The sequence below is a fragment of the Ostrinia furnacalis genome, unplaced genomic scaffold, assembly GCF_004193835.3.
Source record: "Ostrinia furnacalis isolate ACB-3 unplaced genomic scaffold, ASM419383v2 OfSCF0635, whole genome shotgun sequence".
NCBI lineage: Eukaryota > Metazoa > Arthropoda > Insecta > Lepidoptera > Crambidae > Ostrinia > Ostrinia furnacalis.
This window is the reverse complement of record NW_021130874.1, coordinates 753,234-769,254: the sequence shown is the minus strand read 5'-3', so window position 1 is coordinate 769,254 and position 16,021 is coordinate 753,234. Positions and strand designations below refer to the sequence as shown.

Below are 16,021 nucleotides of genomic sequence, written 5' to 3'. Positions count from 1 at the left end.
TACATAGCCCTTTGTCGGACTGTAAGCGTCGCGTAACCTTTTGATAAATTTGCCTTCTCTTTGAACTGTCACGGCTTGTATATTCTTATCTTTACTTAGCCTGGCTCTTATGGCCCATTCAGCCATTGTTTCAAGATTTAGGTTTAACTTTGTGTTTCTTAAATAATCGTTACCGTCTTTCAGTATTGCCGGTATTATCTTCAGTCGTTAAGCAAATTTGATCTCGAGTACGTCACCGGATTACGAAGTTGGATTATTTCGGAGCTGGGGTTTAGTTTATTGTTTCATAGAATGAGGCGGAATTTATTTATTATCTTATATAAATTTCAGTTCTATATACACAGACCCTTTGCGAGGTTCTGTTTGCACAGAGACCGGGCAACTTGGCTAAGTAAATAACGTTTGATAGTAAAAGCAAAGGGTCGAACGTAAGTATGATAAAGAACTTATACCGGGATAGGATGGAAATAAACCCAATTATGTAAGATGAAGGAATATAATTAGAACACGATTTACCCAAAATAAATTATGATAAGACGATTAAAAAGCTCTCAATCACTGATAAGTACAGACAGTCTAGTAAGTAACTTGAGACAGAATTAATTTCTACATTATGTAATTACGAACTTTACGTTTAAATCGTGTTTCTTTTTCAAGCTCAATTTGTGTGATTATTTTTCAAAAAGGAATCCATATAAAATGTATTAATTTATCAATATTAGGCTCCTTTGAAAAAGTCACAGCTTTTGTCCCTCAGTTTAATAGGTCCACTATAAAATGCACTTAGTGAGGAACAGGCTAACTGAGGCAATATCGTGGTCCATTTACTTTGACATGGCTGCTTAAATTTTCATGCCACATTTTGCTATTAGCAACCTTGTGACTTAGAGCAAGTCTACAAGGAGGCAGTGGTACGAAACTGATAAGTTTATGGTTCTGAATGAACCTTTGTAGTGTGTGAATATATGGCGATCTGAGTGACATGCAAATTAATGTAAAGTCGCTAGTACGAGTATCTTGATGGCTTTTACAGCTGCATAACTTAATAAGAAATACATACGGATCTCGGCTATCATAGTCATCATTATTTCTAGCCCATGACAGCTCACTACTGGACGTAATACTAAGAAACATCACAAAGCACGATCTCCTGCTTTTTTATTCTGCCGCTACCAGTCATCTTCTTGACTAGACTGCTGTTCAGAATAATTAACAATAATTCAAGTTAAAAAATACAGATTATGTTAAAATGAAATAAAGCTAACAAACATCAGTGTTCTGTAATATTCTTGTCTACATCAGTTCTTGCAACAACAGAAAATAAGAAATGGCAGCTCATTTGCCCGTTCAAACAAAAAGATCTTGTAAACACTCGGCAGCAATACAGAAAATAAAAGATCTCTAAACTCCGAGAATGATTACTGGGAAACTAAACAGTGCAATGCAAAGTTAAATACGAACGCGATTCAATTTTTATCTCCAGTCCATAGTTATCCAGTTGGAGTAAAAGAAAAAATGGAAAAACTATTTACATGGAACGAGCTCGACGAAGTTTGTTTTTTACAATGAACAAAAGCCTGCGGCAAAATGTACAACTTAGCACTATTTAACTTGCAAACTTGCTTCGAAACTGAGAGTTTCTGGAGCCACGGAAGGGACTTTGTCTTAAAATCCCGGCCATAACTTCCGATCCACGATATCGCTAGTTCACAAATTTACGTAACTAACTTAGCTGACTTATTGAATTAGCCGAGATTTATATTTCCAACAGAAATTCCTGAGACAATAAGACTTAAAGTTATTGTCTCGAATTTGGCTCCGAATTGAGGTTCCGAAATTGCTCTTCAAAATGTCGACGTTAATGATAGATCGCCCGGAGTCCTGCCAGCAGGACTTAAAGTACTTCCGGTAGGACGCAAAATTAAAAGATCACAGTTTCGTAAGTATACATTGTACAAATTTCAAATTTACACGAAAAAATAGAGTGTTTCTCTCTCTTTCACCCAATAGTGCCCAAGATCGAAAAACGCGACTAACCGTTAGTCGGAGCTCGATGGCGCACGAGTATACACGGGGGCAGCGCGTTCGCGCTCGCGCGACACATTTTGACGCGCCGGGCGTGGAGTCGGCAACATTTTGGCGATAATATTATAATGAATGTGAAGTATTCCAGCCTAATCAAACATTTATAATTTATTTCTTGTTTTTGTTTTTAATTTGTAGTGTATTTGTAAGTGATAGGTGTAATTTCTAATACAAAGTGACGTACCAAAGTAATTAATTTAAAGTTCCTTATTATAGTTCCTATTAGTTAAGTTGAAAGAAGATAAACAAGTTTATAATATATTAAGAAAAGTAAAATACTGGTTAAACAAAATGATTCTACGACATGACTTTTTATTTAATAAACACTAACCAAGTGTTTACTACTTCTGGTGAGGATGAGTTCAAATTTGAAGGTCACCGTACTGCTGGAAGGACCAGCAAGCAAACACGTACAAATTGCGTACTGCGGGCAGGACTTGCGATAATCTTCTGGCAGGACGTTTAGAACAAAAGACCAGTCCTTCCAGAAGAGCCTTCCAGCAGGACAAAGCACCGGGCGATCTATCATTAATATCTCACTAGCACAATGTTCAATTAATTGTTCTTAATCTTTTGAATTGTTGCTTGTTTATTGGAAATGTTATTTGGATTTTAATTGTTCCAGTTCCAGATCCTTCAAAATGCTACCAATTAATGGAATTTCAAAAGGGTTTACTTAAAGATTACATGCCATGTCAAATTTGAAGGTTTTGAATTTTCTTAGAATGGATAATATAGATTTGGAATCCAATAATTCTGAACTAGATGAGTATTTTCGGTAGACTAAAATAAATAAAAAATTGTTACTTACATAAAAAAGTTTCTGGCAGAGCAAATGCCACAATAATACTAGTTTTAGAAGCCACACAAAATTAAAGCCTAATGACGTAATAACCCAAAAAATTTCATAAAGTTCGAAATTGAATAGAACGAATAAAAAAATGATTTGCACGTGCACGTTTTGAAACGGTAACGGGAAAAACTTTTATTTATTTGTTGGTTCCATTTACAAAGATAAATACCAGCGGCAAACCGAGTGGGAATGGTAAAAACGTTACCAATACTCTGTCTGCAATACTGTGCGGAACAAAAGCAAAAACATACAACAAAAGTGCGGATATTCGAACCCTATTCCTAGTTATGGGAACTAATGGTATACGGATATTGGAATAGATTGATACGGAAACGTATAACGTAGTTGTGCGTAAACGTAAACGTATAAGTGGGTGTATTACTCATATTATTTATTATCTAATCATACATAAATCTATCGTGTCAGTGTTGTAACAAAATGGTAGGTCTAAGAATAGAACGTAAACTATTTTTCACACTCCTAGGTTCAAATTATCTCCAGATTAAAATGTTATTGTGATCTACTAAGACATAATAGTATTATGTATTACATAATTAAATTTGTAAACACAGAATAATCAACTTAGTTTAGTTATCTTATAATGTCATTTTGCACGAATCTCGGCTCATTCAATGTTATATTCATTATTAGTCTTTATTTAAAAATACTTTTAATTTCGCTCACACAGGCTACACTCGTTATCCCTTTCAAAACTAGGATAAAATAAATCCTGTTATTCCCTGGGTTTAAATCTATCTCTATCCGTTTCATCTAAACCAGTTCAATAATTGCATGCAAATGTAGCAGTATTAATATCGCAATTATAAGTTTTTTTTTTGTACACTTTTCGGATATTTTACCGAATATCCGTAACCTACCCCAGGCCTACGTTCATCAGAATCAGTAACATCCCTGCCGGCTTCAAAGTGATCCGGCACAATGACGTCAGAACACATGAGTGGCGTTTGTGTTCCAATTAATGTCTAGACGTTTGGAGCAATCGGCAATACAGGCTATTGCATATACAGGGTGTGTAAGGAATGGCTACGCTTTATCTATTGCCTAGGTAGGTAGTTAGAATTTGAAAGCATTGCTGGAGGATCAAGTAGAGAAATCATATTAAGACGTCTTCGTTGCAATACATTATGTATTGTATTAGGATTTTGACGAATTAATTTATTTACATTAATATTTTAATTTCTTGCAAAAAAATGACGAATCGATTTGTGGCCAATAATTGATAATAGTCATCCTACTTAGGTGGGATTGACTATTTTCATCTTGTAAATTCAGTTTCTTTAATATCTCTACGGTGGTATAGACAAGGCCTCCCATCAATGGACCGACGCGATCTAACAAAGGTCCCGAAAAACACAGAACCAGTCCAACAGTGGAAGTCCTTTCAACATCATCATCATCATGTCAGCTATAGGACGTCCACTGCTGAACATAGGCCTCCCCCGATAATATCCATAATGATCGGTTGGTAGCGGCCTGCATCCAGCGCCTTCCTGCTACCTTTATGAGGTCTTCGGTCCACCTTGTAGATCCTTTGGTTGAAATGAACTAACTAACATCTGATCGGAAAATTGGTTATTCTTGACTGTAACTCCTTGTCACGTAAGCTTTCTACTTGGAAATCCATAAGTTAATTGATTTACCTTGTTATAATAATATGAATAAGTGACTATCAACAAAAATATTGTGTTTACTGCGCTGTTTCCTATAAAGTGACGTAAAAGCCCTCAAATAAATTAAGATCTAGTGTTGTAGACAGGCTTCATATCGATGAATACAAAACCTCAAGTATCGAGTTTTATTTTATATTAAAATGATTTTAATTAATATTATATCAAGATGGGTAAAAAGTTATAGAAATTAACATTATGTTCATCAAACCATAAATTGTTTGTTACATGGAACCAAAATGTGAAAACCTCGTATACTGAGACACACATCATAGGTATCATACTATCTTTAGAGTAATTCAATAAAATAAAGATTTAATTTAATTTAAATTAGCATAGTCATCTCCGTCAATTAATTTTTGAACACATTACATCAAACCCTATAGTACAATTATTAATTGTACTATCCAATCAAATACCATTTTTTTTTATTTAAATAAAATAAACTAATCTCTTTTCTATCGATATAACCAAACTAAAAGTTCATAACCCAACACTACAGCATTACAGCGACCTAATGTTGACTGAGAACAAACTGAAATTCACACGCACTTACAATCACGCAATAGTTCTACAAGTCCACACACAGTTGTTGATATAACACAACTAGGTATAGTAAAAACTATGAATTGATGGCTCAATATATCCCCAAAATAATACATGAATATAGTGATAAGTCATTCTTCTAAGCAAGCATTTAGTCCTCAATGTAAGAAGCGTTCTAATCAAGACCAAACTAACGAGCCAAAGCACGATATTAATTTTATGGTTTCTGTAAGTTATTGAGGAGTTGAATGGCCTAATTTGGCCCTGATAACACCATCAGGCCCATCTCAATATTTTATAATATTGCATTGACACTAGGTGTGTGCATGATTACAAAAGAGCCTATCATTCTACAGGAATTGGTTAAAAGTGATACTGAAAATTTGACCTAAACACACATAATTATATCATACATCCATCCATACATGCAAGTTAAATGCTATGAAAGCTCTTATAAAAGAATCAAATGGTACTCGTACATGATTTCACTCGTCAAAATCTAAGTATGAATTTCAAAAATAATACCAAGGTTTTATTTCGTTCGCTTTATTTTTGGTATAGTACGATTATTATTATGAACCAGCTGTTTATAACGCCATTGTAGTTTTTATCTGATGGCTTACTAAAAGCAGTGAATGAACTTTGAAAGTTAACGTAAAAACTAGGTTACCTTTGAAGCCTTGTGACTTACTTTTTTGTATAGTAGGTCAAGTTTTAGGGATAATTATTATATTTATAAGTTAAAAGTTTTGGTTTGATAAAATATGAAATAGTTCACGTCATTAACATTTTTCAGAAATCTCTCACTAATGTTTATCAACTCTCTGTGAAAATGTGATCACGTCATCTAAATAGCAAAATGTTTTTTCGATAGATATCAAGATAAAGTAGGCACCTAAATTTTTATCCTGAAATATAATTTCATTAGGCACTTTTTTAATCATTTCATCAGCAATAACAAACAGAGTAGCTTCCGAGTTTTGTAGATTAGTATAAATTAGCATTTGCCAGAAATGAAATGGAGGTCCCAGTCTGAATTTTCCACAGTAATAAGAAATAAACTTTTTACGATTCTATTTTATGATCTTATAGATCAAGGACTCGTTTTTATTACCAAGGCCAGTTTGTAATGTAGTAATAATTTCACGAAAAGGAAAATTATCAAATTAGAGAGAGAAATAAATTGCCACAAAATTCACAATAATTTAATTTATTTCTTTAGTTTAACGAATCTATTAACATACACCAGATCAATTTTACAATAAGGATCTCATACAGTTTGTATTATAATTATTACTATTCTGCAACAATGATTATGTTGATGAGTGCTCTGTCAAGTGAAAATTAATAATCATTGTTCGCCATAATTACGTCACATAATTCATCATCGAAGTCAATTTCTAACACCAATAATTATTTCCACAATAATTCACTGAATATGAAAACCCACTAGCAAGATTAAAATGTCCAAACGCCATTGAAAACACGTCCACAAAACGGTGTTTGACAGAAAAGGGACAATTTAATTTACGTTGCTGCTGTCTGTACCACCATAGTGGTGGTTTTCTTAGACCTAACTAAACTACACTTCTCTTTTTCTCATTAGCTAATAGAAAGAGAAATGCGTACTATAGAATTTAAATGGGTTATGCCCGTTTTCACCATCAATCCCTAATATGTGACCCCTTATAGTAAAATTAACAGGAATTTTGTTTTCAAAGGGTTCACTTAAAAATTAGGGATTGCTGGTGAAAACGGGCAGTATTGCAAATGTAAAGGTATCTAACTATCTGTCTAATGTTATCTTTGCACGCATAATTTAGATTAAAGGAACAGATATAGTTTGAGACCCAGGATAGTTTTTATCCCGGTTTTAAAAGGAGGAGATGTGTGACATAAATTATTCTTGTTACAGGTTGAAGATTAGCTAGTAATACCTATTTGCCTTTTGCTAATTTTGCATCACATCCTTTTACGTAGGTACTATGTATTCTGTGGATATTTGAAAATTTCAACATTGACAGTTTATAGCCGTCCCTTTTTAAGGAAGAAAAAAGATAAACTGACTTTATTAACCTTTGTACAGGAGAACCGGCGATTAGGTCGCGATACGCGCGCCTCACCGTGTTGGTACCCCCCGAACCGCCAAAAATTCTGGAAGGCAATTTCTACTCTACGATCGAAGACAGAAGCATCAAATTGGAATGCATCTCCGTGGGCGGGAAACCCCCGGCAGAGGTATGGAATTTTTAGATTGCTTGAAGCTATGAAAATGACGCGAACTCCTCGTGATTCTGATTCAGGGTGTGATTTTACTGTGGTAATTTTGTTTTCCCCTTAGGAAGTCGCATTCTTCAAAATGCGAATTATTTTTGCTTTTTGCCCCCACTTTGTTTGGCTTTCATCTTTTTGGATTTATATTTTAGAATTGTTTAATATTAATGGATTAATGGGTTTTGTAAAAGTTTTGATTAAGATTTCTCAATTGAAATATCAATTACAAGCGCTTTTATAAAACTTTAGCATTTCATTGTAATTCATAGGACAATCTGAGATAGGTAAATTCAAAATTCACTAAGCTCTTAAGGATCAATGAGTTATTAGCAATTTTATAATTATTTAGGAGTTTTTAAATAAAACTATTATGCACTGATTGGTGGGATAATATAATTAAATTAATATAAATCATTCAGAGTTGATAAAGCGTCTAGAAAAAGAAATAGAAGGACAAAAGATCAAAGAATACATCACAAAATATTCTGGAAATTCATAAATTATCTTTTAGCTCAGAAATTCTGTCCCCAACGCTCCTCTTCAATTTTGCATTTCATATTTCAAATTACGGTAAATGCTAAATCTACGTTCTAATATGCATAAGCTTGAGATTATGGGATGCGAAGAGAATTACCTTAAACCCTAGATTTCACAGGTCTTATTAATTCATTGTCATTCATATTGGAACCTTCATTACGGGCCATCCAGTTTTGCTGGATCCAGTAATGTAGGATCCCGCAAGCTGCAAAGCAGGACTGTCGTGGGAACACACAAGTGTGTTTGGAATTCCAAATTTATATTCAAATTCAAAACTTTTTAAATTGCATGTCCAATGCGAATTTCAAAATTCGAACAGGTCGGTTTTTGCAGGATACTGCAAAAGTGTGAATGATAATATTATTTAAACACGTACGTACTACTAAACGGAATCCCACAAAAAACAGTTCCTGCAAAAAACGGGAAGAGCTAAGCTCATTTCATGAAAGCCATTCAAGTGGAATGAATTAGGAGCCGTCCCATAGGAACTCATATAATTAGGAGTCAAATTGAAAATGATGTAACAATGAGATTGTATCGCTCTGATGGGAAATGCCGGTTTAATATTCATAATTAAACGCAGCTCAAATCAATAATAAAGTAGGTTGAAATTGTATATTGTGTCAGTTTATAATACAACGTGCTCCTTTTGTTTTCCGGAAATTTTAGGGGTATATTCTATAAATAAAAACTAGTTAAAGAGTCTTAGGAATATGTGTTTCTAAAAGCATATTTTTGAAGATATTGTGGATTCTAGATTTAGAAGATACTTAGTTGATTTAGATTATCATCAATAGTTTTTTTTTTTTCAAAATTGTCACCTAGTCTTTTTGTGCAGACTTTTTATTTATAAGTATGTAAATTATGAATTATTTCAGCGAAAACTAAAATTTTAAATAATTTCGTATAAAAAAATAAGTCAAAAAAAATTGTTGAATTTAACAAAAAATGTAATGCCATTCCATTCTTTGAAGTGGTCTTATTAATACCCTAGAGTTCCAGAAAGTCAAAAAGAGCACGTTGTATCGCCTGAGATTGTGTACTAACAGTGGGTTAGGTTAGAATCGATTGTAATCTAACTACGTCAGATTATAAATCTTACGGAATTCAGAATTTAACGGTGACATAATATTATACATATCGAACATCGTTTAACATTAATAAGAAGATAAAGATTAAGAACTAAAATGACAACGACAAACGATCAAAATATTATACATGATTCTTTAGAAATATATGCTATGCATATTTAATTATAATCACAATAATTTCCCCAGTTCAAAGCATTCCCATAAATAAACCAGAGTTAGATGCTCCAACAAATGAATATTAAACAGATGCATAATTTATCGTATAATAACTGTGTCATTAGTTTTGCCTATATCATTTACGAAAACATTAATGCAATTTATAGTTCTTCAAATGCTTTCTAATAGCGATTGTGTTGTCATATTTATTGTGATTGCTGTATTAGTTTATTAGAATAAAATATAATGAAGTGGTATTTTCAGATCACGTGGGTGGACAGCAACGCTGGTGTTTTGACGCAAGGCGTGACGTATACTGTGGAGCCTTTGTCGGATGGTCAGAGGTTTACTGCAAGGTACGTTATTATGATAAAATTGTATTTGTTAATGCCCAAAATTATTGAGAGCTTTGTGAGATATATGTTGTGTAGTTGTTCTCTTGTTGATAGCTTAAATATCATTCTTGAGGATAACCTCGTGCTACTAGCTAGTGATTTAATACAACTTACTAGCTAGGACTTCAGTGGCGATATTTATAGTCACTTCAGTCAGTCATTTACACATCGCCTGTGTGAGCTTACCAAACTCTAAAAATTATTTTCAAAACTGATGATACAAAATTTCGCACAGGTCCATCATCAAAATGACGCCAAAGAAAGAGCACCACAACCAGACCTTTACGTGCCAAGCACAGAACACAGCTGACAGGGCGTATCGTGCGGCTAGCATACAGATTGAGGTAAGAAACAATATTAATTTCCTTCTTTCTGATGTATAGAAACGTCCACCCATAAGTTGGACCGACTACCTCATAAAGGTAGCAGAAAGGCGCTGGATACAGGCCGTTACCAAGCGGGCGATATGGAAATCATTACGTCCTTATCAAGTAATTAGGCTCGAATTAAAAATATTAAAGTGATCTATGACCACTTCCAAATAAGACTCCATATAATTTTTCTAATTTTTCCTGTAGTTTGGGTGGTTTGAAATTAATGTAAAAGACACAACGGATATATTATTGTGGCGTAGGTATTTACCTTATTACTAAAATTATCAAAGGTTTTATGAACTGGGCACTTAGTTTTTGCACCATCATCATCATCATCAGGTATTTTGTCTCCATTGCAATTTCCCAAAGGAAAATATGCAATAGTAACATTTAATTATTTTGCTCTATTTGCTATACACCAATATACTCAGTATGAATAGGTACTTATAGTCAGTATAATTAATCCAACATAAGTCTTACAGGGATGATAGAGCGACATCAATTACCTTCGAAATCCAAACGGAATGAGAGTAAGATCAATTGACTTCATTAGTCTTAAAGAAATATATTGGGACCATTTTAGTTGCCTTCTAAAGAAATTCGTTTTTAGATCTATAAAATTACGTAACATCGAAGGGCTCTTTCTCACAGAAATATCCCGTTTTGCAGGAACTGTTTTTAGCAGGATCTCGCTTAGATTACGTGTTTTAATATTAACGTTTACACGAATATCCGAGTCTTCCAGTGACTTGACTCACTTTTAGCTTGGTCCACGGGTCAAATCACTGAATTGTATTTCTAAATAGTTTTTCTTCTAGTGACTGGGCCTAAATAGTTTTTCTTCTAGTGACTTGGGCTCCACCTTTATGATTCTAGAGTAGTTTTGGTTGATTTGGTGTTTAATTTATTAACAAAACATTGAAGGTGGGCTATTTAAAAAATTAAACCAGCGACTTGGCCCGTGGACCAAGCTAAAAGTGGGCCATGTCACTGGAAGACTCGAATATCTTGTATGCAGTGGCCCGCAAAAAACGATCCGTTCGAATTTGTAGTTCGAATATCAATCAACTTATGGGATTTGACGTGTACATGACAGTCTTATTTTACAGGACTTGCTCTTGCTTTGACCATTACCTGTTTAAACATTATCTACATTAACCAATGCTATAATGAGTACAAAGCCCTATAACCAATTACATCGTATTAACCAATTCTAGAGTAAGAATAGAAACGCAACGCTTGCATAGTCTTCTGGGGCTGACTTGAAATAGAGCAGTTCAAGCATAAATGGCCACGACAGTTCCTTGCTTCAGCAATTGTCTTTAAATTCCTCTGAGACTAGTACAGGCGAAGTGGTCTGAAATTGTTCAACGTAGTCCGATGTAAGATATTCTACGGTTTGTTTTGATACCTATTTTTGTAAGACACCATACAAGAATGCGTAGTAAATTCAGAGAACTGCTCCTGATTATTGGGAATGCAGGATCCCGCAAAACTGAACTATTTGTGAACACACGTCAAATCTGTAAAATTGTATAAAATTCATACTATAAATTCAAACGAATCGTTATTGTGCAAACGGGATGTTTGTGTGGACGTTAATATACCTACTACTAATTCAGCATCCCGCATTTCCTGTAAAAAGCGGAATGTCACCGTTGGAACCGTTTCAACTAATTCCAAGGCTAATTTAGGCTGTGAAGTGTTCTGTTAAATTGAATAAACACATACTGAACACAAGATAAATTTTGAATAACAAACAGGCAATTTAAAAAGTTCGAAAAGAAGCTACACGTAAATGATTTTATAAAAGCACATTCTAGAGAGGTCAACTATGCTACTAAATACGATATAAATGCGTACAACAACCTGTCCTCATAATTTGACCCGAAGAAAGGTCACGATATCGACCACATTGCTTTGAATTTTATTTATTTTACAACACTATAAAGAATGCTACAAATGGATACAAATACAGAGAAGGCGGCAAAGCAAAAAGGTAACGTTGGAAGACAAAATACACGTTTCCAAAACCATAAACATAAACAATATTGGTGCCTCTAGGTAACAGTTTGGGAATAATAAATACAAATTCGTATTTTAACGTAGCAGCAATTATATCCCTGAATAAATAATATTTAATTAGCAACTGAATATTCGTATTGAAACAACGGAAACGCCCGTTAGCTTAGCTACTAGAAATAAAGGTCATAGCAGACTTATCAAATTAGAAAGGGATCAATACCGTATAGATGACCCACGCTGAACTGTCCCACCAAACTCAATGACAGGGGGGCGCTACCATCGTTCAACTATATGGTTTCCAACATGGCAAAAATCGGAAGCAGCGATCTGTGGGTCTAGACAAAGTGCAAATTATGATCGCAAACCAGTCGAAAAGTGGTCGAAAAGCCCCTTTTTTTGTATGGAGTTTTGACGGATTCGAATTTCGATTCGATCAAAAAGTGCGTTTTGTCTAGGGGGGCTGGTATTGACGGTGTGGCGCCCCACTGTCAATGTCATGGATAGGGCAGTTCAGTATTTTGGAACTATATCGCTTTTAGTGAGCTGTCATCGCCTTTCGCGCGCTGTCAACCGCGAAGCGAGACGTTTATGTTACGGTGCGAAAAAATATGCGTTGCAGTATAGAGTTTCATACAAAGAATACTGACCGCCTCGAGTTGATTCGGTTACGATCCCTTTCCGGGTTGATAGATGTGCTAACATCCTTAAGACAAAATGTGACGGTAATAAAAAGCAATGATTTGTCTTTAACAGTAATCATATCCGGTAAAAGATCTAAACGCTGGTATAAATTCAGATTCCATCGGTGTAAGCGTTTGAATTCGTAGATATATCCAAATTAGGTGAAGTTATTGTAGCCGTTTGAGATTAAATACTTTTTTCGATGTAAAAGTAATGGGCATGAGCTTCCGTGATCAAATGAGCTATTTTAAGATTAGCTAAGTGAATACCGGCTAAGTTGTATTTTACTATCTAATGATTCAACGTTTTATAATTACTCGACTGCCGACGGATATTTTTTTAAATAGGTACATGGGTTGGATCATTCTCTAACTTCAGTGCTTCAGGATTTTTATGTTTAGATTTGTTCATCACGAAATAAAACAGAGAGTTGCTTTAAATATAACAAAATATTATGAAACTTATGTTTAAGTACGTCACAACACTCTTACCGACTTTATGATTTATAATGTATTGTGTGCTATAAGCGTCTAACATTAATTTGATAATAATAATTGTTTTATATGTACACTAATGTACAGTGAGTGTCAAATAGTGAATCGTGACCCCCAAAGTGGTCAAAAAGTTGATAACACAACCTTATTCCAATTTTATATCAAAGACGTGAACCTTTTGGCTACTTTGGGTGTTACGAACTTTTCGACGCTGACTGAAGTTCGCATTTTTTTAATAATTGCCGCTCTCGGTTGTGGTATAAGTGCCATTAACTTTTTTTTTTGCAAAATAGTATTGTATAGCGTAGATGAGATAAAAAAAATATTTAGCAAAATAAAACCGCGCCGTTCGGCCCCAAAAGCGCGCCAGAACTTTCCAGGCCCAACAGAATCCCCGGTGATTCATTTATCTGGTTTCTAAAGCTTACATCGACGACATATTGGTACAGCACCACCTACGTGACAAGCCATTGTATGCGAGGAATGTGTACCGATTTTGGGACCGTTGGACTACAGCATTTGTCAAACGACAAGATTGCATTCTGCCACGTAACGGCGGCCATGATAGTTTGCCCACGTGACTTTGTGCCGAAAAAAGTTTGCCCCATGGTGATGTTCCTATGTTGATGATTGGAAAAGAGATGCGGATCTGAATTGAATTTGGGTCCAAAACAGATGCGTTACGCTAAATTATTGTTGTTTTGAATAATTTAATTCGATAATTCTTGAAGCATTTGATAGATTACGAATTGGCATCGCACAGATTGACTGGTGCAATGTATTATGCATGACCTGGTACCAATAATCGACTGTATTAACATCTGATGAGTGATAGGGTCTTGCGGTAGGTAACTAAGAATGCATAAGCAACAGAGGAATTATGATGGAAAAGCCAGCCTTTGGGCTAAACAAAGTACCTATATTGACTGTCAAAAAAATATTTCACAAAAGACAAAAAAGTGAAAAACCACAAATAATATAAAAAGGATCGGTGGCGAAACTGCTAGCAACAATGCATTAAATATTTCTCCTATAAGAAAAGATTAGGCAATATAATTAAAACTGTTATTTTTTGCAGAATGCTATTTAATTTTAAACTAAGAGCTGTACGTCTCATAAATAAATTTACGCTGATTTCGCAAATGCCTTTGTAGAAAATGACCATGAGATAGATGAAGTACTTCAGTTATTATTACAAAAAATATAACACCTTTTGTCACAAAATATCTCGACGCCCACATCTCACTCGAGTCACGTTCCTCTCACGACAGTGTTTCGGTATATTAAGTTCCCCAGTGACTACGTCTACTGTAGAATCTTATGCAGTTGTAATTGGAGCTATTTTACAATGAAAATGTATACTTTAATGTGCTGTCGTCTGTACGTGAAATTTCTAAAACTGCACTGTTTCTAGAAAACGATTTGAAGTTACGGCTTCGGCAAGTAACAACTTTAATTTCGTTCTGCGGTTCTAATATGAGTTTACGGGCTGGAGTACAACAGTTGAGATAGTAAATATTGCGAACTTTAAACGAACGGAGTAGTTACACGATTATTTCTACTACGTGAGGCGGGGTAATTTTGTTCGTGCTTTTTAGGTAATTCTACACAAAATCTAAAATCTACAGACAGAAATAACGTTCAGAAAACGCAAACTGAAGCTTTTATAACATCTGTGGTTAAATTTCAAAATTTTGACCACACGCAAACTTCATCATTTGCTCAGCCACACAACGTTTTAATTTGATGAACATAATAATAATTATGCCTTCCTATAAGGGCTCCCTAGGACAATCCAGTTTTGCGAGATCCTTCAGTACTGGATCCACATGTATGTGTCTTTGAAATTCGAATTACAAATTCAAACGAATCGATTTTCTGCTGGACACTGCAGAAAAACGGGACGTCTCCATGAGAACGAGCCCTTACACAGACTTGAATCTGGAAATTATTTTAGTCTTGAATATAGATTCACTCTTGAGTATCAGTCAACTATAATAATTGAAGGCCACAAAAACATAAAAACTGAAGAAGAAATAAATCTCAGAAACTAATTTTGCAGAACCAACAGCCTCCAATCGAACACAAACAATATCAGCCGCCATGTTGGGTGTTTATTACTGGAAATATTACTCGGCAACTTTCCTTCCCCTAATTAGTAAACAGAACGTCCCCCACCTAACTCCCACTAACACATTGCTATTGTTTCTTTCCGTTTATTTATTCTGGTCTCGTATGGTTACGTATCCCCGTTCTGCGGCGAAGCTAAAGGTTCGGCCAAACCAACGCGTGGAGACTGCGTGCGCGATAGCGATGGCGATGGCGATCAGCCGGTCTAGGATACGCATCGTGATAAAATCTTATCGATGATTTTAGACGACAAACGTATGGGCTTATCGCATAAAATCGATAAAATCGAAAATCAATAAAAACTTATCACGGCTTACCTAGGCTAGGTCTATCAGATGTCGTGTATGAATTTGTAGCGACGAGCTCAGATCAACGCGTTTAGCATTGTTGGCTGTGATCTACGTACGCGCAGTGATCGCCATCGCCATCGCCAACGCGATCTGCACGCGTTGGTTTGGCCGAAGCTAAGATATTTTTCGGATAAACAAAAACGGACGTTTCGCCCTCGACGGTGCAGCAACGTGGAAAATTAATGTTAGGTGCTCTGCTGATATAGCAGTTTATGGTGTTAGTGGTTTAGATAAAGGTAGTTCACTTGCAAAATGTTTTCCTAGGAAAAAAAGATTGTAAAAATTACCGTCTTCGGAAAATTTCAGTGTAATTTTATTTGCAAAGCACCAGTTGATGTTGTA

At 35.0% G+C, this 16,021-nt stretch overlaps 1 protein-coding gene across 2 annotated transcripts in view; it reads left to right on the top strand.

Moving 5' to 3' along the window:
• The window catches only part of rst (irregular chiasm C-roughest), a 129,849-nt gene that overhangs the window by 68,091 nt on the left and 45,737 nt on the right, over nucleotides 1-16,021 (top strand). For both annotated transcript variants that reach the window (XM_028323338.1, XM_028323339.1), the window contains exons 5-7: nucleotides 7,259-7,410; nucleotides 9,495-9,586; nucleotides 9,861-9,969. In XM_028323338.1, coding sequence (XP_028179139.1) covers nucleotides 7,259-7,410; nucleotides 9,495-9,586; nucleotides 9,861-9,969 — 353 coding nt within the window. The remainder of the gene's footprint in view (nucleotides 1-7,258; nucleotides 7,411-9,494; nucleotides 9,587-9,860; nucleotides 9,970-16,021) is intronic.